Source organism: Delphinus delphis, chromosome 4, assembly GCF_949987515.2.
Source record: "Delphinus delphis chromosome 4, mDelDel1.2, whole genome shotgun sequence".
NCBI lineage: Eukaryota > Metazoa > Chordata > Mammalia > Artiodactyla > Delphinidae > Delphinus > Delphinus delphis.
In genome coordinates, this window is record NC_082686.1 from 134,174,256 (window position 1) to 134,197,326 (window position 23,071).

Below are 23,071 nucleotides of genomic sequence, written 5' to 3' on the forward strand. Positions count from 1 at the left end.
TTGAGGGAATTGCTATTTATTGGTAAATTCTTATGCTAACGGGTATTTTATTACTCTTTAAAGGTATACTTATTTCTATACTCATTTTCACATGAATTATGGGTGAATTTTCTAAATACACAAACACAATTCAGATTTCAGTATGCTCAAGACTGTCTCTGGAACTTGATTTAACATATTATTTCCAATGTTGATGTGTTATTAATATTCTTGCTAAGGATGAGACATACTAGTTAATTCCAAGGCAGGAATAGGAGAAATGACGGGCCATACTTTTCTAAAATCCAGGTAATGTTTTTAAAATTAGCCAAGTGGGCCAAAGACCCTCCAGGAAGGAAGTATGGCATCTCAGCCTCCATAAAGTCCACTCTGCCCTCCAAGCTGAGCCTAGTCCCTCACACTCGGCCTACACTTGGCCTCTACGTCCGGCTCTTCTCCTGCAGTCACTCTCTCTTACCATTCATTTTTGGTCACAAGTCTTGGCTTTCAGACTTCATTCAATCCACTTTTCAGCCTGTTCACCAGTCAACCTGGTCTGAGGACAAACGGCACTCCTGGGCACAGGCTTGTCAGGGAAAGATTAAGCCAACAAAATCCCTTATGAAGGAGTCAAAATGGACTTGACAGCATTGTTCTCCAAATTCAGCTATCCTCAAACTAGGGGTAGCCTGAGATGCTGAGATCTCCATCTGGGGCAGTACTTCTCAAAATGAATGTCACAGAGGTAAGAATCCCAAGGGACTTTTAAAAAAATGCATGTTACTGAGCCCTCATTTCTACAGAGTAAGTATATCTGAGCATAGGGCCCAGGAGTCTGAATCTCTGAGAAACACCCCAGGTGATGGTTCCGATGTATTTTGACTTCCCTGTGAGACTGGGATCACTGAAACTTGACCTGTTAAATATGAGGTTGACCTAATCATTGATAAAACCTTGGATACTGAGTGTATGGGTTTTTACTTTGTCAAAGACAGACACACCACCAATCAGAATAATGAGCAGCAACCATGCCCTGTTTCAGAAAGAAAGAAAGTGCAGTTAAACTTTTCTCATTTACCAGGTATACTATTTTAATGTTGTTCAGACTTGACTGTGAAGGGGGTCTAGCTTAGGCAAAAACAAAGAGAAAATCGCCTCTGTAATTTAAATTACCCCTCCCCATTCTCACTGGTCCAGCCAGATTTATTCTGGAGGATGGGGCTAAGTTGCTAATATTAAAAATGTTTAACACGTGTGCATGGGCAGAGGGGACCAGCCCACTGGAAACAGCTGATCTGGCTTTACCAGCACAGATCAGTTGAGTGCCAGCCCTGCCTTTCTTCTATTATAGTAAATAGTTTCACCCAACACTGAGCCAGAATACAGCATGTCTCTATTCATTTTCTTTTCGAGAAAGGTAACAGATGTGACTAGAGCCTTAATGTACTTTTGCTAGATTTGCTTTTTGTAAAGAACTGATTAAGGATTAAAACCTTCAACTTTCTGAACGGCTTGAAATGTTACTATTGCTTCAAACTTATAGAGCTTTCATGACTTCAATATCCCAGTAATACAAGCATTTGTTCTATTGTTAAAGGTATAGTGAACTGGTATCTGGGAATTTCGTATGAGAAAAGGCAATTCCTGGCACGCAGCCTTAATAGACGTGCATGTATGACACAAAGTCCCGTGTGCCTTGGGAAAATGAACTAGAGACTCAACTGGAAAGCTTTCAGACCAGTTAAAAACATAAAATATAGCTACCACAGAGCTTAATTGTACAGTGGCAGTTTCAGTTTCTGTATTGAGAGACAATTTTTTGCATTTTCTTAGGATTGGCCCACAGCTACAGCCATACTGGACACGTTTTTAACTCTAAACGCAATGCAGAATTGCCTATCATTTCTTCGCTATACAGACTGAATATTCTGCATGAGCATTCAAAAACGCACGTTTATAGTTTGAACTTATGTTTGTGTTCTACTACCAAATGTACTGTCTACAGAGTCTTCGATGATGGGTAGTGAGGAAGACTCAAAAAGATTCAGTTACACACAGAGAAAACATATTACACATAATGTTGGGAAGGGCTAGATTACATAGTTATCGAAATATGTACAGGAGCAATCTTCATCTAGAAGTGTTTCAGGGATTCCAAATGATCACACTCAACAGCTGGGCCTATTTGTAAGATTTGGTCAATGGGAAGCTTTTCTCTGCCTTATGGTCCCCCACCCTAATACTTCTTTGTGAAAGCAGAGTGGCATGCTGCCTTATCGCTGTTGCTAATTACCCTCAACCAATGGCAATGAAAGCAGGCAAACCGATTAAGCAATGTGGCAGCCCATTTTTATGAATTTACCTTTAAAGACAAGCAAGAGAATTTTAGAGAAGTAGGTACAGGGCTTTATAAACTACAGGGAACTGCAATGGAGTATTTATTTTTGAAACTCAATGACTTCCTTGCAATTTAAGGGTGCTAATCAATAATGAATAGTTATTTTGAACAATTACAAAGATAACATGCTCTTACTAGGAAAAGAAAAGAAAGCATGCAGAATCAACTTCCAGAGGTGACCAAACTTTTTGGAGTTGCTTGATTTTGCCGTAACTTGCAACTTTTTACAAAAAGGTGTTCTATGAAATTTTTTTCAATCCCAAAGACTTGGCTTTGTGTTGAGAATTTTGTGGTAATCCTCAACTGCAAATATGCTTAAATTATCAAGTAGATTTAAAGCCACTGTTTTAAAATATATAGTCTAGTTTTAGGGTCTCAAAATGTTAAAAAACTGTAATTTAGCTTGATCAGAACTAATCAAATAATCTGGATAATGCTTAGTATATACGTATGAGTATACACACATTTAAGTACTACTAATCGTTAGCAAATTATACTTTAAACATCAAAATTTAATCTTTGGTGATTCAGAAGGCACTCTTTTTCATGAAGTACATGCAATATGAAAAATCTAGGCTCTATTATCAACAACTGCAATTCCCCAAAATAATAGTGTCACAGAGATTAGACCAAAAGTGTGCAACGAAGTGTCTATAAAGTCCAAGTTGTTTACAGAGAGGGATCTTGGCCATGGGAGAGTCAGTCATATACCTGACTCTCCAGCATTCCTACTAGGCACTGCTCTGCTGATGCACTGCACTGGAACCCACTGTTAACTATCTCCAACTCAACTAAGAGAAATTATTTTCTCATGAAAATCTCTTAATTTCATGAGAGAGCAGCAAAAATACAATGTACCAAAATGTGCTTTTATAAACGAACTCGGCTAGATTAAGAAACTGAACAATATTTACACTCCTGAATTTCAAGGATCTAAATCTTGTCACATACTACCCACCCAAATCCCCACCATTTTCTTAAGATAACATAAGTAAGCAGGTTAAAACACTTTTGAAAAAAGGTTTTATTTCTATTTATTCATTTATGCAAAGACAGTATCAGCATAGGTAATAGGAACACACTTTTAAGTTTAAAATTAATTTTCCATTTTGAAAGGTTCAGGATTTTGTCTCTTCTACCTCACTCTTTTAAATACTTCAGTCCAACAAAACAGCAGACAAAAATTTATTTCCTTCCTTTTCTTAAGGTCATATTGGGATAATCAGAATTGGCTCTTTAGAATATAGGTATCATTTACAGTAACCTGGAGATTTAATCACAGAATAACACGTGTAAGAATGTTATAGCACACACAAAAAAAAGTACAAAGAATTTTAAAAAGAACAAATTTCAGGGCACTTTCAAATTTTGAGGCCTAAGAAAGCTCTCTTGGGGACCCTCAAGTTAAAAGACTCCTCCCTTCAGATTCAGAATGAAAATTATTAGGGATTATAAAACAATGGGCACTGATGATATGGCCCATGGAAGCTTCATTAGGATAAGGATAAATGGAGTTTCCATGTTTTAGTGAAGGGGCAGGCCAATGAAAGAAAAGCCAGTAAGCCACTTTAAACTCATGTCCACGGCAGGTCAAATGATGCTGATACAAGTGTTTCCCTTAGAAAGGTATTATCCCATTGCTACCCTTCCAAGGCTTATTAGCCCACATACTGCTTATATTGCTACTTCTCTACTTTACATCACCTATTCTAAAAGCAAACCTCCTGGAAGAATGGTGCTACAGACTGGAAAAGCAAGACTGTGGGTAGAGCAAAGGGGCTCTGGATCTCTAGTTGTCTGTCACGATTTACAATGTCTAACCAGGAGCCTAGCTAATCTAAAAATGGATTGTTAACACAACGCTAGTATATTTTTGGGCTATGCGTATTACTCAACAACTTTTGTGGTTTAGAAACGCCAAAACTAATTCGATTCTCCTGGACATATTTTACTTTAAAAAAGAAAATATAATAAGCTAAAAAACAAAAATAAAAATCGACCTGTTCTTTAACAAATAACTAATATTTTAATGTTTTTCATAAAATCTATTCCTTTCAGATACTCTGATTAACTTTTAAGTGACATAAAAAAAGTTTCAGCCTTCTTTAATACCAACATTTTGCACAATTTAAGACACAGCCATTGAATTTATCATTTCAAGGAAAAAAAAAGTAAAAGAAAAAAAGGAGAATGGTAACTCACTGAGAAGCTTATGTACCTAGTAAAGTTTAGTTTGTTTTGGATTCTTTAAAAAAAAAAATTAGGCCCAGAATTTTAGTTATCCTAGTTACCATCCCAATCAGATACCTCTATGTGTGGATTCTAGATAAGATTAAATATTTTGAACTAATAAATGTAAGACCCACTGATTGGACTATTTGTTTAGAATCTGTTTCACTGGGTTTAGATAAGGAAAACTTCAATAAAGCCAACTATATACTGAGTTCCACTGATTAAAAATGCAGTTTTAAAAACTCTGCTTTTGTGGTAAATTTCTAGACAAATCATAAAAGCACAATATTGTAGATACTGTACTGTTCATAGGTACTTGTTGGAGAAGTGAAGTGCTTGTAGTTAATCAAAATTCTGACCTTTCAAAATAGGTTTTCTAAAACAATTTTTCTGGAAATCAGCATTTGCTTTTAAACTCTTAAAATGTCAATTAAAAAAATCCTTACAGATAAATCTTAAAGTTATTCCTTTCAGTCTCAATTTTTTTTTACTTTTAACCATATATTCAACACAAAACCAGTTTCTAAGTAAATGTCTAATGAAAAACAGTTCTAATGTAAAATAAAACTAGGCAATCTAATATAACTTGTATAGAAAGTCTAAGTGTGATTTATCAAAATTCAGAATTAAATCTCTAAAATAGTGGGAAAAACTTTCAGTCTCTTCTTACTACTTAAAACCTCCAACTTCCTGTGAGACTAGAAAGTTAGCAGAGGATCAAACAGACTTAAGCACTGCCCGACTTCTTCTGAAGTGATGAACTCGTTTATCCTAGAAAAGACAGAATACTCCATTTTACTTCACTGAAAATTCCTATTATCACCTAAGACAGTTGAAAAATATTGTACTTAAAAAAGCATTTATTTTGGGTTTAAACGCTATAAATAATGAAAGAAAAGTGATCCTTTTGGGGAAGCATTCCTGAACTTTGTGATAACCAATGTACCAATGACCAGTTTTATTCAACAATTTAGTTAAAAAAGAAGTATCAGTAACTCAGAAAAAGAGGACTTAGAATCAATACCCTTTTATGTACATTAACTCATGATTTGGCAGTGATGTCCCAAAAAGACAGCTGGTGAAAAGCACATGAGATTTTTAAAAGTCCTATTTTTACTAAAATACATCTGACAGAAATCATGGCTCGAGAAGAGTAATCCACTTCAATCTGAAACCCTATGCTTTCAGGTTAAAAGATAGAAGTTTTGGCATATTTAAAGGCATATTCTTAACCTGTGATGAAGATATATATATATATATATATTTTTTTTGTTTTTGCGGTACGTGGGCCTCTCACTGTTGTGGCCTCGCCCGTTGCGGAGCACAGGCTCCAGACGCGCAGGCTCCGGACGCGCAGGCTCAGCAGCCGTGGCTCACGGGCCCAGCCGCTCCGTGGCACGTGGGGATCTTCCCGGACTGGGGCACAAACCCGTGTCCCCTGCATCGGCAGGCGGACTCTCAACCACTGCGCCATCACGGAAGCCCGATATATAATTTTTTAGGAAATGAATAGAAAAATAAAAATATATGCAAAAATTTCCTTTCACTTTATGTTGCTTGCAGATGTGCAGATAGAAGAAATGAGGCCTTACGAAGAGGAATGGAGCTGAGTAAACCAGCAATAACATAATAATAGTATTTCTTCTCTACACTTTTAGCTTAACTGTGCCCTGTTCCTAGGGATTAAATTCCTTTGTCACATAAAGAAGGGTGACTTCTGGAAATTATGTAATCTGTTAACAGGGTAATATCCTATTTAGGTTAAAGCCCAGAAAACTGGTCACAAACTCAAGTATCTTCAGAGATCAGGCAGGATATGAAAGATTATGAAGGAGCTGGAATTTATCATGGCAACAGTGTATATCCCACCTCAGTGCATTCTAATTCAATTAAAACAACAATAACAACATTTAGCTAATCAAAGTAGGTCTAGATATGCTACACAACTTCTAACACTTAGCTCAGAGAAGCAGAAAATTTTGGAAGGTTCAAAGAGAAACTTTTAATACCAGGTAAAAATTCAAGTTTAAAGACTTGCTGGTTAAAGATTTTCTGCTTTGCAAACAAATCCTTTAGTACTACCTATTTAACCTGCAGAACCTTGGGCAAAAGTAAGCTGTCCTACAGCTCCCAGTTCTTTCCTTTTAAATTGTCCTATGCAGAATGAAACAACAGAACGAAGATCAACTTTAAATGAATGGGTTTACTCCCCAATGAGAAGGGGGTTAAGAACTTAACTCTGCTACAGCTCTAGCCTTCTGCATTAAAGGAACGCCTAAGTATTCCTTTTAAAAACACTTTAAGCTTTATCCAATTTCCATTCATAGATGGAAAAAGCTATTCTCCTTTCCCTGTTTTAAGATACAAAGCAATGGCTTACAAATGGTTCCAAAATAGTGCATTTTAGAAAAATTCTGGCAGCTCCTTGGAAAGTTAAACAGTTACTATTGTGATTCAGCAGTTCCATTCTTAGATATATACCCAAGAGAAATAAAAACGTATATCCACACAACAACTTGTACACGAATGTTCACAGCGTTACTCATCAGAGCCCAAAAGTGGAAACAACCCAAATGTCTATCAAATAAGTGATGAATGGATAAACGCAAAGTGGCAGATCCATAAATAAAAAGGAATGAAGTCCTGATACATGCTGTAACACTGATGAACCTTGAAAACATTTCGCTAAGTGAAAGTCACTCACAAAAGGTCACATATTATACTACTTATATGAAATATCCAGAATAGGCAAATTCTTAAAGAAAGGAGGTTAGTGGTTGCCTAAGGCTAGAGAGTTTGGGGGAGAGTGACTGCTAATGGGCAGGGGCTTTATTTTGGGGGTGATTAAAATATTCTAAAATTGATTGTCGTTATGGTTGCGCAACTCTGTTAATATTCTAAAAAGTACTGAATTGCACACTTTAAATGGGTGAACTGTGGGGTATGAAAATCGTTATCTCAATAAACCTGTTACAAAAAACAACAAAAACCTTCCCTTTACTTAAAAAGCACAGTATTCTTCCCCCATTGAAGCGACCGGTTCCTTTCCATATTCAGAGACTCACAACTTAAAGGGATCTTAGAGACTCATTTCAGACTTGTAAAAACTGGAGCCTTAATAAGATTTAAATGATTTGTCCAAGGTGACAGAACCAGGATCAGAAACCAGAACTTTCTTAAATTCAAACACCCATATTCTTCTCCACTTCACCAACTCTGAATCAACTTCCATTTCTTTCTACTCAGCTCTTTTTACTACTTCATTTTACCTCTTTTCTCCCCCCCAAAACACTGTTGGTTCAAGCATCATCTGAGTGATCAATTTCTTTTCTTCTCTTTAGTCCAATATCTACGTACTCTTAAGTTTTGCTTTCTCTTTCTAAAATTTTCTCTTTTCCTATTTGGTCAAGCCAATATTCTCATTCAACTCTCATGAACCCTATCAATTACAGTATAGGCTTCTGCTAAAGATTATCTTCCCTAAGGGCAAACTACACTATATCAAGATTTGCGCAGCTACAATACACTGCCACTTAAAACTCACTCACAGATTTACTGGGTTACAGTCAAAAGCTAACAGTTCAATTACTGATATATGCTCTATGTAGTATCAAAATATATATACCACAGAAAAAAGATACTTTATGGCTGACAAGTGTGCTTTTTATCCTGTACACTATTCCTTTCATACCTTGAAGTACTCTTCTTGAGTAACAAAGGAGCTTCTCAATCTGTTCTCTGGATTAAACAGACAAGATACCACTGTCTGTATGCTTCGGTCCACAGATTTCTGAAACACAGAAGTTTTCGGTAAAGACTATTCCTCCTTTTACTCACTGGGAACAAACTTTTTGAAAAAGTTTAATGAACACATACACTTATTTCTAAAGAATTCTCAGGTAATTTTGTAATACGTGCCACATGTCACTTAGTGTGTAACTTTTGTACCAAATTTAAGAATTATTTCAGAAACTTAGTGATAGAGTACTGATTTAAAAAGCTCAATTAGTCAAGCCCTAAGATACTTGCTTAAGCCTCTTTAATTTTTCCTGTTAGATAAAAAACAGTGAACTTCAACATTTCAAACAACATTTAGGTTAAACTTTGGTAATATAATTATACTGTAAGTTATTTCGATATTTTTTCAAATTTTAAGTTGTGTAACAAATCTGGGAATTTTTTCACCCCACAGTTCAATAGTTCTCAACATTTTTCCACTGAGAAACACGTGAACGAAGTACACATACTCCAATGGGAATCATCCTATGTTATTATGCACATTCCAATCACATCAGTTACTTCCATATTCTGACCCATACGAGAAAACACAGAATTCAAGAGTGAGGGCACTGTTATTATAGGGATCTGCTCTAATGATAAAAAAGAAACAACTCTGCCTGTTTTAATATTTCAATTACTAGTGGCTCCACCACTCTTGAGAGCTCCTACCATATATAATGTTACAGAGAGAATACCGTAAATAACTGTATATTATTATTTAGCTAAATAAATGTTTAAATTGGCAAAAGACAAAGTAGATATAATTCATACTAATTCCTCTTTTGAAGAGTAGGATTCTTGAGGAAACCAACCCACTCCACCAAATCACGTTAATACAATATTTATTAAACTACGGTTAAAAAACAACAACAAAAAAACCCCAATAAAAACAGAACAGAGGGAAGGACTACTGAATCAGCAACTATATATACACACTGAAAGTTTGGGGATGCCTAAAATTTCATTAACTTTTATGTAAATTGCAAAGTTATTAGTCAATGACTCAAGCTCTGTAACGTATTTAAATTTGGGCAAAGATGCTTGCTTCTCAAATGGCCATTATTAAAACCTGAAAAACAATAAAAATATAAATATTAATAAGCAAAATTAGATGTTTGCCTTTTGTGGGCCATTTCCAGAGGATGCAGTAGCTTCATGAACTGAGCATTCACTTGGCAAAACTTCAACTCCTGGATCAACTTCATTACAGTGGTAGTTAACGGCTGTATAAGTCTACATTTAAAATGATAAAAGTGTAATTAAAGAGATGTACCTTAGATACATTTCTAAATCTATTCTTCAAAATGGTGAGCTGACACTGAAAGTCTAAATGTGGATTGTGAAGTTCAATTACATTATTTCAGAAACTATTTCAAACTGTAGAGTTGAAATGCAATAAGGCAATTTTTTATTTTGAAATGTCAACACAATCAGAATTAGGACAATTTCCCTAAGAAAAAGAAACTCCAACATATAGTAAGGGAATGAGAAGGGAATCTCCTAGTGCCTGAGAATTTCAGCTCATACTATATCCTTCGAATATCCAATCTTGATGAAAGAAGGTAACAAAGGCTCAGGTGTTTTAGAGGTAGCACCCTCTCTTGTTTTTTTCCTTTTCTTATATAACATATAACAGTACTGACAGCAAAACATTTTTGCTTCTCTTCATCACATTTTTTATGGCAAGAAAACTAGAGGCAGATTCAATACTAATTCTAAATCCCTGGAGTTAGAATTAGCATAGTTATTAAAACTACCTTTCTTGGTTACATATTCTATCAACAAGTAACTGAGCACTTGTTGTATGCAGGGCAGCCATTGCTTAAGTACACACACAACAACCTGAGAAACAAAAAGCACAGTTTCTCCCATGGGAGTATATACTTGGGTTGACAAGAAATAAAACATAACACATAATATAAAAGAGCATTTAAAATATTTCTAGGTATACTTGATATTGCAAAAGGTCAAGAAATATATAATAGCTGAACAGTAAAATACTTTAAAATATATAATAGTTAAACAGTAAAAAACTCTAAAATAGGAAGTACATGTTTCGCTAATTCACCTTACCGGAGAAATAACATAACTCCTTTGCTCCCCAACAGGCCACTGTGGTGGCATCTTAGAAAAAAAAGGAAATAATTATTTAAATATACCTTCACATTTTCACAAAGATATGAGATACACAATGTTGAGGTATCTGTCATGCTGGCTCCTTGACCTTGTTATAATAAAAGAAACAAAATGGAAGAATAAAGTACTTTCTGTTTCTGATACCTAAGGACTTTATTGTTACTTTCATATATAAACTCCATCTTTTTCTCAATTTTCTGGAGTTGGTCTACAGGAAAACTCAAACATACAGTTCTTTCAATATATTACCATAGATATGGTCATATCCATGGGCAGAAATTCAGAGAACTACTATTGTAGCAGCCAGCTAAAATAAACACTATCAAACATAATTGGAATTCAATGCTCTTAAGAACTGAGTAATCATTTTATTTCAACCTATGCCATTAGAAAAACTCATAAAAGTCAGCCTGGATGTTTCAGCTATTTGACAGAAAAGATGAAGAATACATGTTGAAATACAGAAGGGGACACCAAATCTTGTACAAGAGGAAGCTTCTTCCTAAACTCATTCCTGTCAAAAGCTTCTAAGTTCATTCCCTTATTTCTAAGTAATAGAGAAGCCCTAATTCTAGACTAATTCCAACTTTTTTCTTAAATTTTAAGCACACTCAACTACTTTAAATGACAAACTATTAGGGAAATTTACATAAATAAAGGTCTCAATAATATTCCAATGTAAATCATTTTGATCCCTCTTAAATTACCTGATAATTATAAACAGGCAGCTGATATCCAGTGATAACCTGAACTGGTGAACTTGGATAAGGAGGATAAGCCTGAAAATAAATTTTACAGAAAGAACGAATGAACGAGATGTATTTTTAAAAATCAGAAATAAGGAATATTATTCCCAATGTTAAAAAAAAATATGAAAATAAAGAAATCTTAGTTTTTTCATATACAATGCAAGATTCTATTTGAGTGACTGGCTTCATGAAGAAATAAGTATTCTCTGTCAAATGTTAGTCTTTTGGGCTGGGAGAAGGAAGAGATAAATAAGGTGAGTGACTGATTTTGCCAGCCTAAGTTTACCTTATCTGTATATTTATTCCCATCCAGAAGTTCTTTCTTACATGATGATAAGACTCTATTAGAATAGATTTCCATGTTAGAGTTGTATTAATACATGTGTTCTCTTTTTTTGTAAAAATACTTTTAAACAGTTTTGTATTCCTTTGACAGTATTTCGGGGTAACGTGGGATCCTCCTACAGACTTTCTGGCTCTTTCTGTATTTCACTTCTAAAAGTTAAGGGCAGTTTATTACCCCAAACTAGAAAAGAGACAATACAATGTCTTTGTATTATATCTTTCAAAAGGTATTTATTGATTGAAAATATCTAGGTAGTAGCATACATAAATATACCAGAATAGGTAATAATACCTCATGGTAAATGTTAGGAACAAGTAGGGCTTTTCTTCTATCTGTGTTTTAAGTAAGAAAAGTATAAAAAGATATATCCTACACTTCAGGTAGATGGAAAATGTAAACAAATGAGAGACACTGCAGAACTACTTCACTATTATTTTGCTTCTTTCTTTTCCTAAAAATAAAATGTCTTTTAAACTGAAGAAAGTAAACTGAACTAAGAAGAAAATAAATATTATCAATGGGAGGTAAGTATTCCAAACCCCACGTCAAATATTAAAGTAACCAAGACGAGACAAATTATATGCCAGAAACTCATAGAGTTTACAAACATAGTTAAGTCACCAGAAATTTATCCATTCTAGAACCATAATACATCCAGAAATCAACAATCTATATGAGAAGGCATCTGGAAATCATTGCAAATAAAGAATAGCTGACCCTAGAAAAGAACAAACCAAAGAAACAGATGAGGAAAGCTGCCTTCAAATATTCTAGGAGTTATCTGGGAAAAAAAAAAGATATATTCTATGTGGCTACAGCCATCAGTTCTAAGATAAAGGCTTACAAACTATATAGAAGCAGATTTTAGCTTAGTATAAGAAGTAACACTGGGCTTCCCTGGTGGCGCAGTGGTTGAGAGTCCGCCTGCCAATGCGGGGGACACGGGCTCGTGCCCTGGTCCGGGAAGATCCCACATGCCGCAGAGCGGCTGGGCCCGTGGGCCGTGGCCGCTGAGCCTGCGCGTCCGGAGCCTGTGCTCCGCAACAGGAGAGGCCCGCGTACCGCCAAAAAAAAAAAAAAGTAACACTAAGAATGACAGATTTCTAACAGGAGTAACAGATGTCCCGTCACTCAAAAATATTCAAACAGGAATAATATTGTCACTTATTATGGAAATTGTTGACGTAATTCCACAGAGGTTAAGAAGTGAGACTGGCTTAATTTTTAAGGTGCCCCCATCTCATTGTATAAGATTTCTAACAGAATACACACAAAAAACAGGAATGTAGGTAATTCTTACCTGAACATACTGAGTAATAGGACTCATCATGGTTGGAGGCTGCATGTAAGCTTCCGTGTGTGGATTACTCCAGACACTCTGAAACTGTGGTGGAGGAGGAGGATTAAAAACCAAAGGACGTGGCTGCACATGATAAGCACCTTTTTAAAGAAAAGAAAACAAAGCCTATTTTTAGTTCTCCGAAAAGCTACACATGTCAACGAGAACAATTCCTTTCTTTACTCACATAAAGTTTGTTTCCTGATTGCAGGGCCCAGTTTCAGCTTTTTACCATGGAAATTTATCTGTGACTGAAAATAAAACAGTAACAAAACTAGAATCAATGTCTAAATCTTTACTTCCAAGACTTTGGTAAACATGCAAGTTCTCTAAAATTACTACTATCGGAGAAGATCAGTGCTAAAGACATACCAAATCAAAATTTATCAGCCTGAAGCTACCTTACTTACCTTCACTACTCTAATCAAATGTTGAGAGGTGTTGTGGAATTTGATCAAAAACCTTTACTCTCTCTTATCTTTCCTGTCTCTGGATCATGAGGCTGGATGCCCAATCAAAAATAAACAGGTTCTCACAAGTTATGTAAGATTATTCTAAGTCTGGATTTCAAACAGAAAGTATATTTATTTCTATACATTATACAAGACTAAGTAAATATTCAGAACTCAAAACAATACTGAACACTGCATCCATAAGGTAATTAAGAGATTTTTTCCCAAAACAAGATTACTTACTTCTACTATCTTCTGCACATCCACGTCATTATAAAATGAAACAAATCCATAGCTAGAAAGGCAAATAAATGAGTATAAAATCACTACCGTAACAGTACACGGTTTGAAACTTCATTATTCCATGAAATAACTGACAGAAGTAATAATGATAAAGGATGAAGAATATACTGAGATAAGTAACTGTAAGACGTACATGATAGATCCTCTATAAATACTGTTTTATTTTCCTACGGTCATCTGTATTAGAATGCACAAAGATGAACAGAAAATTCATACCTATGAACCTGAATTTAACTTACTATCTATGGTAAGATAGTTAAAATTTAAGATACTGTGAAATGTGTGAAGAAAACAATTCTTCAATATAACTGATTAATCCACTTAAGTGAAACAAATGAAGATGGGAAACATTTAAATACAAACACTAGGCAAATGATTAAACAAAAGAGCTGGCAGTAAACTTTTATCTTCTACATGAAAGGAATTACAAAGTAACAAATTACATTTATACAAATGTTATAATACCAGATTTGAAATTTTATTTTCTGAAACTCTATAGATACTATAGTTCAGATATTTATTATAATTTATATTGAACATATGTTTCACTTACCCTTTGGACACACCACTTCGATCCGTGATTATCTTCACTTCTTTTACTGAACCATATTTAGCAAAGAAGTTTTTAATTTCGGTTTCATCCATCTATGAAGAAAAATTTGACTTCAAGATTAAAAATTCAACATTCAAAATTTTCAATTAAAGAAGATTTGATGATGTGGAAGTATCTCCTCCATGTATCCCCAAACTACCTGTAGTTCTTTGTCAAAGATATTTTTAGTCCCTATTAGGTTAAACATAAAAACAATCCCCCAAAAAAGCCTTATAACAGGGCCCAAATCCCACTATTCACAAAATACTTTTAAAAATAAATGAAACATGAATACAATACCCTAACATCAATTCCACCAACGAAAACAGTGTTCGGCATGATTCTGCCTTCTGGTAAAACATAGCCTTGGCTGGTGGCAGCTGATGAAGACTGGGTGCTGGCCTCTCTGGAGATGGTTGAGTTTGGAGTGTCAGGATCTGCAGCAGACTGTAATTTGGAAAGCAGATATCACCACTAGGCATACAGGCTAAAATGACGGATGATATGAAATATAATTTATGTTTTTAAAATACAAAATATTTTCATATAAATTACTTTCATTGTAAATTAGTCATCAATATAGCTTAGTTCAGGCTCAAGGTCTAGGGTAATCAGAGTAGATCAGCATGAAATTTTAACAGAAGGGTATATAGTACTTTCTCAAAGCCAGGGTCACTCACCACTACCCCGGTCCAGTGCTGTGGCAGAATACTGATTTTATATTGAGTTTGTGAAATACTACGTGAACCGGTTAAGTAATTAGAAAGTTCAGCTTTGTAAAAAGTAAAGTTACTAAAATCATCCTGTTGTATGTCAATAAGCAAATTCTCATTTTTCTGAGTACCTTATTCAAAAGTATGGTTTTAAAGATAACCAATTTTTTTTAAAAGTTGCATCAAAAAGGAAACAAGAAAGTTTTAAACCAATTTGTTTTGCCTCATCTTCCTATTCACCAAAACTAACATGGACTTTATAATTTTAACACTCCTTGTGTTAGTATGCCTGCTTTACTTTGGAAATGGATCATGAAAACATCATTTGCTCACGTATCATAGCTCCTGCTTAAAAAAAAAAGGGTTTATAATCCTTTTCCCTAATGGTAGGGTGTTCATAGCATCTTTAAAATAATGTTTTTCTTCTTGAATAATACCAAATAAGTCCTACCGATAATTCTAATTTTCACAAGGGGTTGATAGATACAAACGATATCATCTTTATTTTCAGAGACCCACACAAGAAACTTATTATTTTTCTGAATTCTGGTCAGAACTCTGTCTTTAGGCTTCCCACACTAAGATTAATGTAGATTTTCCTGAATCAGAATTTACTGGTAATACATATTTCGGAAACAAAAACTGATTTAGCCAGGAGATCTAAAAATTGATTTAGTCAGACATTTGTGTACCTTACTAAGTTATAAATCACTTACTTGGCAGTTGTTTATCTCTTGGAAAACTTGAGAATGAAGTGAGATAACATCTGTGAATTCGTTTTGTAAACTATAAAGTGGTATGCCAATACGGTTAGCATCCTGGTATCTGATTTTCAATAGGTTAAAGAAAGGTTTCTTTCCTGCTTTTATGATTTATGTACTTATTTTGTAGATACTCTATTAATTAACAACTAACTTGAGTTGGAACCTCAGGAAACTAGTTTATGGCACATCTGCTCATTTGAAATTCATTTATGAAATGCCTATTGATTATTAGTAGTAAATACAAAAGGCTGCAAGAGAGAGATACAGCTATTACACTTCAGCTTATAAAGGAAAACAAAAGCAAGGAAAAAAGAAACCAACCGATACATATTTTTTAAAAGATAAGCAAAATAATTTTTATAGAAATTAGTTACAATAATGAAAAGCAGGTAGAGTTCCTACTTTGTTAAGTGTTAGAAATTACTGATAAATTTAAGATTCTACAAGCTGCTGTACTAATTAGCTATGAAATCAAAATTGTTAAATTACCAAATTTGAGTGTTTGGGCTTTTCTCTATTAATTTGTGTTCATACTTGCTATTCAGTGTTTGTTTGAATAGTTCCTGATTCTTTCCTTTAACTATGGTACAGTGATATTCCAAGACAATAAAATCAGAGAAAGTAAAAACTATTTCTAAAGCTTTTCCATTTTTAAATGTTTTATAATTTTATTATTTTTCTAAATGGGACTATATTACATAAGTCACGTACCTTGAACTATCGAGAAATTTGACTAGATTTCCCTTCGTGACAGACAATTTACCAATCTCTTTCAATTAGCTCACATTCAAAAACCCAAAACAGGAATAAAACAAAATAGTGGTTCTGAAATTCTTATAGACTTTTTCTCCTTCTCAATTTCCCGTTTGTTTGTGGATGAACTTTGGATACCTTTTTATCTGACAAACTATTTATAATATTAGCTGTCTGTGAACCACAATGGATAAATGTATTTTAAATTAGAGGTATAACATTAGGCCAGAAAACTGTGCCAGATTATAAAGAGTTATGATAATATACTGATTTTCAACCGGGGAAGATTTTGTGGCCCGGGGGCATTTTTGGTTGTCACAATTGAGGGGTGTACCTGGTATCTAGGTGGCAGAGGCCAGAGATACAGTAAGCATCCTATAACGCAAAGGAGAGCCTCCCACAACAAAGAATTATCTGGCCCCAAATTTGCACAGGGTCACAGCTGAGAAACCTGTGATAGTGTTGCCAGAATTGAAGAGGGAAGTTCTAATTCCTTTTTTTATGCGGTACACGGGCCTCTCACTGTTGTGGTCTCTCCCATTGCGGAGCACAGGCTCCGGACGACGTGCAGGCTCAGTGGCCATGGCTCACGGGCCCCACCACTCCGTGGCACGTGGGATCTTCCCGGACCGGGACACGAACCCATGTCCCCTGCATCAGCAGGCAGACTCTCAACCACCGCGCCACCAGGGAAGCCCGGAAGTTCTAATTCTTATATCCTATTTACAAAAGTAAAATGGATGTGTGAGACAACTAAACAGTAATTTGCGAAAAAGAAAAAAGCCATTAGATATTATAGAAAGTTTGGTTTCGGGTTGGGTTGTACAAATTGACTGTCTGCTTAATTGAGGTATTAAGTATAAAACTGATCAAATCATTTCACTAGTGTCATAATGTCTTAAGGAAGGCATCGTTATGTCCGTCCTAGTCCTGAGCCAGCAGATGGTGCTCAAAGCTAAAGTAAGGAAAGTACTCCATTTTAAGACGCCTGAACAATAGGGATTTTAAAACTTTGCCTGTGCGTGTATTTACATACAGTTATAACTTATATATACAAATCTAGAACCACACACAACCTTCGGTTACTTCTAAACTATTGCTAAAAATACTTCACAAATGAATTCTTAAGCAAAAAGTTTGGTGAAGAATTCATCTTACCTACCAACAGCATGTAGAAAATAAACTGCATGTAAATTAAATGAAAGAAATAATTATTTTTCTTAATTACACCTTCAAGTGAGTTGATGGGTTCTGAAATGAGTAATTCTGGAATATTAAGAAGGGGTGAACTTGGAGGCCATCATATACACAATTCTCGTCACTGCTATTCACAGTAATAATTCCCTTTTATATCTGGATGACCAAATGACAAAGATAACTAAAAGCTGGAAAAAAAACCTTTATCATTACTAAAGCTTCTGGGATGTCAGCTCTTTGACATTTTATTCAACTATTATATCTTCATGCAAGCAAACTGAAATAATTTGCAGTCATCAGTGTCATATCCACAGAAGGAAGTAGTTATTAAAGAGAAAAGGAAATTCTATTAAGGAAATAGTAAATGAAAATCAGAATAAAACCCTTTAAGTAAATCAAATAATGGACTCTGGGGGGCAGGGGGAATCCAAACAATAAACAAACAATCCTGGGAAAGCTAAGCAAGAAAAAGGCAAGAATACAAAAATACACATTAGTCCTGAAAAAACGGGATATGAGTACAGATTAGAATGCTCTGTAGGAGTTAAGTTTGGAAATCTTGATGATATGACTAACTTCCCAGAGAAATGAACTTTTAAAGACAATCTTAAGAAAAGAAAGAGCACTCAATTCCTGGGTCAGTTTCACTGGGAGTTTTCTCAAACTGTGAAGAAACAGGTAATTTGTGTGTGGAGGGCAAGTGGGGTGCTAAGAGGCGGCACACCTAGACAGAAACAACGGTAGACAGGAGAGAGAGTGGAAGAGAAGGAAAATTCAAATGTTTTAAAAAATTTTTCAGAGAAAAGAAGAAGAATATTTCTCAATGCATTTAATAAAACTAATACCATCTAAATAGCAAAATCTGGTTAAGATGGTCCACCCCTGCCCCCAACACTGAGATGCAAAATTCTAGCAGCATACAAAAAAATATACAATTAAGAACAGTTTACATTGTAAATTCAAGGATGGTTCATTCTTAGGAACTCTGTTACTGTAACTCACCACTGCAAAAGCATTTGATAAAATACAGCATCCATTTCTTAATTTTTAAAAAACCCAAGTAAAATAAAAACATCTTATTTTCTATTGATCTAAATCTAGGCTATCATCAAGCTTAAAGTGAAACATGATAGTAATTTACATTAAAATTAGAAATAAGGGTCTCTCCTTATCACACCTATAAATTTTTTCCTATATGACTAATGTATTAATATAGAGTTGTTATAAATCACCAAGAAAAGATAAATATGCAAACAGAAAGGTGGATTAAGAATTAAAAAAAAAAGAAATGGAAAAAGCTAATGACAAACTTCAACTTCACTAATGATAAACAAAAGAAAAAGTACATCAACACAGTGAAATATTTTCCAGTTATTAGACTGGCAACTTTAAAAACTGCAATACCTTTCATTGGAAAGTGTGTGGAGAAGGGGTCACACTACACACCACCAGTGGGAATACATACTGGTACGTGCTTTATCAAGAGTTACTAAGAAAAATGTATCATAATTCAAAATCGTTATAAAATGGGCATAACCTTTTCACCCAGTGATTCCACTCCTGGCAATTTATTTCAAGTTATTAACAGAATAAGCATGCCAAAACATTTGCACAAACATACTCATTATGGTATTGTTTTAACGTAAACAAATTATTCATTACAAGGGAATTGGTAAAATTAAGTAATGGTAATATAGAAATATATAATTTTTGGTAAAATAACTAAGTATATATTCAAAATTATTTTAAATTTCTCTTTGGAATAAGGCCCACTACACTAAGTGAAGAATACAAGTTGTAAGATAGTATTATATAGCACGGTAAAATTTTTATAAAATAAAATGTACCTGTATATATGCAATACATGCTTGAAAACAATCTGTAAGGGCATATGTACATCAAAACTTCAATAGTGGTTAAATGTTGGGATTAAGATGGACCTCTACTTTCTTACATTGATTACCTTCCAATGAGTTAACGTTTTTTGTTTTTTTTTTTTTTCCTGCGGTACGCGGGCCTTTCACTGTTGTGGCCTCTCCCGTTGCGGAGCACAGGCTCCGGACGCGCAGGCTCAGCGGCCATGGCCCACGGACCCAGCCGCTCCGCGGCATGTGGGATCCTCCTGGACCGGGGCACAAACCCGTGTTCCCTGCATCGGCAGGCGGATTCTCAACCACTGCGCCACCAGGTAAGCCCAACGTATTAGTTTTGTATCAGAAAAAAAATCAATGAAGTTATTAGCATTTCCCCCCTTTTCCTCTAAAAAGAGGAGAGAACAAAGTTGGAAATAATTACAGTAACTCAGATTATTAATTATTGATATGGATACGTACATGACATAATTATTACAGTTACATACAATCACAATTTTTTACTTTAAAATTTATATGTTCTAATAAATTGTATATAAAGTTCCTCCCTTTGCCTCTAAAAAATACAGAAGATAACAGTTATTACACTACCGACAACTACACATATATAATACACCTGTGACTTGATGGTTGGTCAAAAGTGTTCTCAGCTGTACCCCTGAGGTGGTGAAATCAACTAAATGCACTTAACAAAACTCACATAAATGTCACCCAACAGAGCATGTAATACTCTAGGGACATTTTGTTGAAGGTTTCTGGTTTCTCTTCGGGAAAAGTGTTCCCCGGGTTAAAAACTGCTAGACTTCCCCCACCTGCGGCCGCTCAGGGGCGTGGACAGCGCCGACCTCGTAGGGAAATGATGGCGTCGGGTGAGCTTCCGCCCCGCGGCCCCGCTGCTGCCACCGCGCAGACACAAGGCTGCCCCAGGACCACCGCGGGCTTGAGCTCTCCAGGTCTCGACATGCCCCCAAACTCCCGCCAGGAAGCCCGACCCCAGCCCCGAGCCGGACCCGTGGGGCCCCGCCTCCCGAGGTGGCTCGGGCCCGGCTTCCGCATCTGCACGCAGGCACGCCTGAGGCCACAACACGCGGTGCTCGGCAGGCACGCCGCCATCTCGCGGAGGCCTCACCGCCTGGCTCCTCAGAATAAGCGCGGGAAGAGAGGCTTCTGGGGTGGGGTGGGGTGGGGGTGGGGCGGAGCGGGGCCCCCGCCCCCCAGTCCACGGCGGAGGCCGGAAGCCCCTCCACACCCTGGCTGCGGTGGCGGGATGGCCGCGGGGCTTGCACGTGCTGGGCGGGGCCCCGGGCACTCCCTTCCCACAGCCAGGCCTCCTGCCCCTCCGCCAGCCCTCAACGCCCTGTAGGCCGTACTGGACCGCCTCCCCCTTGCCCTCAGGCCGGGCCCAAGTACAGGAAAGCCGGGTGGCCCCGCTCTCGGCTCCCGTTTCCCCGCCCCCTTCAGCGCCCCGGCCACCCTGAGGACCCCCTCAGGCCTCGTCCACTCACCATGATGGCGGCAGCCCGTGTTCCCACAGAGGGGCTCGAGAAGGAGCTGAGGCTGGCTTCAGGCACCGGGGCTGCTGTTGGGGCTGCTCGTACCCACCGCCCCGCTTGACTGGGCAGAGGAAGCAGAGGTGGACAAGCGAGGAGAAGCCGAGGCTGCTGGCGAGACCGAGGGGCGCAGGGGGACTGAGGCGTGGCCGGAGCGCCGGACGTGGCTCCTGCGCAGGGTGAGGGGGCTCGTCGGAAAGACGCGTCAGCCAATGGGCGGCCGCGCCGCCGTCCCCCATGGTGGGGGGCGGGGGGGACTCGCGGGGCACGACTGTGCCGGCCGGGGGGCACGCAGGGGTTGCGCGCGGGCCGGCATCGTTCCCCTCCCCCCCACCCTCCGCCCCAGGCACCGGCCCCAGACGAAGGGTCCCACCGACCCACAGAGACAGGCATCACCCCAAAAGTGCCTTAGAGGCATAAGTATGCATTCTCAAATATGCGTTAAAATTAAAAACAAACTTTTAATGTGTCCAGGCGCTGGGATCAAAATGGCGTCCTGAAGTCACAGGATTAGCCCGATCGATGGCGATTATTCCTATCATCAGCCGCAGAATCAATTGAAATGCCAACAGAAATAGAAAATAGAAACACCTATATGGAGAACAAGGAGGGAGACATCAGAAGTCCGGAAACTTGGACTACTTTCTGTCAAGTCTGAGGGAGATGGGGATGGATTGGAAGGAACACCAGTTAGGGCAGGCCAACTGGGTGTTCAAGACGTTCATGTTTTCAAGAAATAGTTATCTAGGTCAGCGATTTGCCGGATACCCAAGGTGTAGGAGTGAACAAAACAGCCAAACGTTCCTTCGCTCCGGGAGTTCAAGTTGTGAGGGGGAGAATTTTTCTTCTAGGCCTTACAGGAAGCTAGGCCTGCCTAGAGAATTCTAGAACTTTCTCAAGGTCGGAGAAACAGGGCCTAGAGCAAGGGAGAGCTGTGGGGCAGTTGGTGGGGCAGAAAGTCACATAACTTTGGGAACCGCTGCAGCACCCTGTATCCACAGACGGTAACTGTGACTTTTATCCTCCAACTTCACTTTGGTACTGATGAAAAGTTAGAAAATGTTACTTTGTGAGCTGGCAAAATGGTGGTCATCTGTAACCGGAAAACTGACCACAAACAGCTAGCATTACTGGATAATAACTTCATGTCTTGAGTTCAATGTGCAGTTAAACTCAAGAAATGAAGGGAAGTCCCAACAGGCCAGAAATCAAAATAAACTGAAAATCAGCAGTGACTTGTTGAACAGATTCTTCTCCGCCCCTGGGTGTCAGGGCTGGAGTGTAGGATGACTAATCAACTGGTTTGCCTGGCACCTTCCTGGTTTTAGCCCTGAAAACCCCCAAATTCTTGGAGACCAGGTCCAAGGCAAACCAGGAGAATTGGTCATCTTAGGTGTGGGCAAAACGTCAGTTTCTGTAACTTGAGGCCTGAAAGTATAGGGACAGGAGGTAAGGGTCTGGAATAGCTCAGGGTGGGAGCTGGTACTGAATATGCTACAAAAAGCCATTGTCCCAGAGAGACATCAGCTCACGAAAAGAGTGGACTAGGGACAATGTAAAACACCCAGTGGACAAGCAAGTGAGGAAGCTTATCCCATTTCTGGGTGAAAATGAAAATTATTTAACTCCAATGAAATTTTAAAATCCTACAACTGCATTTCATGAGTTTGGAGTTTGGAGTTTAAATCTGGAGCACTTATGTGACGTTGGGATTTCAAAAACTAGAAATTTATTCCCCTTAACCTTCGCCTCCTCCCCAAGAAAAGATCCCAGACAGGGTGCAACTGGAATGCCTAGCAGAAAAAAATGTAAAACCAACCTGGAGGGATGCTTCCGTAAAAAGCTGAAAGGGATTCTGATGAGAAGAGAACCCTTTAAAGTTAAACTCAGAATGAAAAGTTATAACATACTGTTTAC

The 23,071-nt window shown here is 37.4% G+C and overlaps 1 protein-coding gene across 1 annotated transcript; it reads right to left on the reverse strand.

Annotated features, from left to right (window-relative positions):
* Window positions 1-3,391: 3,391 nt before the first annotated feature.
* Window positions 3,392-21,393, reverse strand: DAZL (deleted in azoospermia like). Its single transcript, XM_060010178.1, has 13 exons — window positions 21,110-21,393; window positions 20,417-20,740; window positions 16,871-16,877; window positions 14,607-14,753; window positions 14,268-14,359; window positions 13,655-13,706; window positions 13,147-13,210; window positions 12,921-13,060; window positions 11,233-11,304; window positions 10,463-10,513; window positions 9,509-9,622; window positions 8,301-8,399; window positions 3,392-5,380 (listed from the first exon to the last, which is right to left on the reverse strand). Exons 1-13 carry the CDS (start codon window positions 21,391-21,393, stop codon window positions 5,327-5,329), a joined length of 1,500 nt encoding a protein of 499 aa, XP_059866161.1. The 3' UTR covers window positions 3,392-5,326.
* Window positions 21,394-23,071: the final 1,678 nt, after the last annotated feature.

Bases quoted from the DNA above. Each gene is read 5' to 3' on its own strand.
- DAZL (XM_060010178.1), bottom strand. From the start codon at position 21,393: ATGGGGGACGGCGGCGCGGCCGCCCATTGGCTGACGCGTCTTTCCGAC. The intron at 9,623-10,462 runs GTAAGGTGAATT...TTTTAAATGTAG, and splicing joins GGAGTTATGTTATTTCTCCG to ACTTATACAGCCGTTAACTA. The intron at 8,400-9,508 runs GCAAACATCTAA...TCTGTGTTTCAG, and splicing joins CTGGAAATGGCCCACAAAAG to AAATCTGTGGACCGAAGCAT.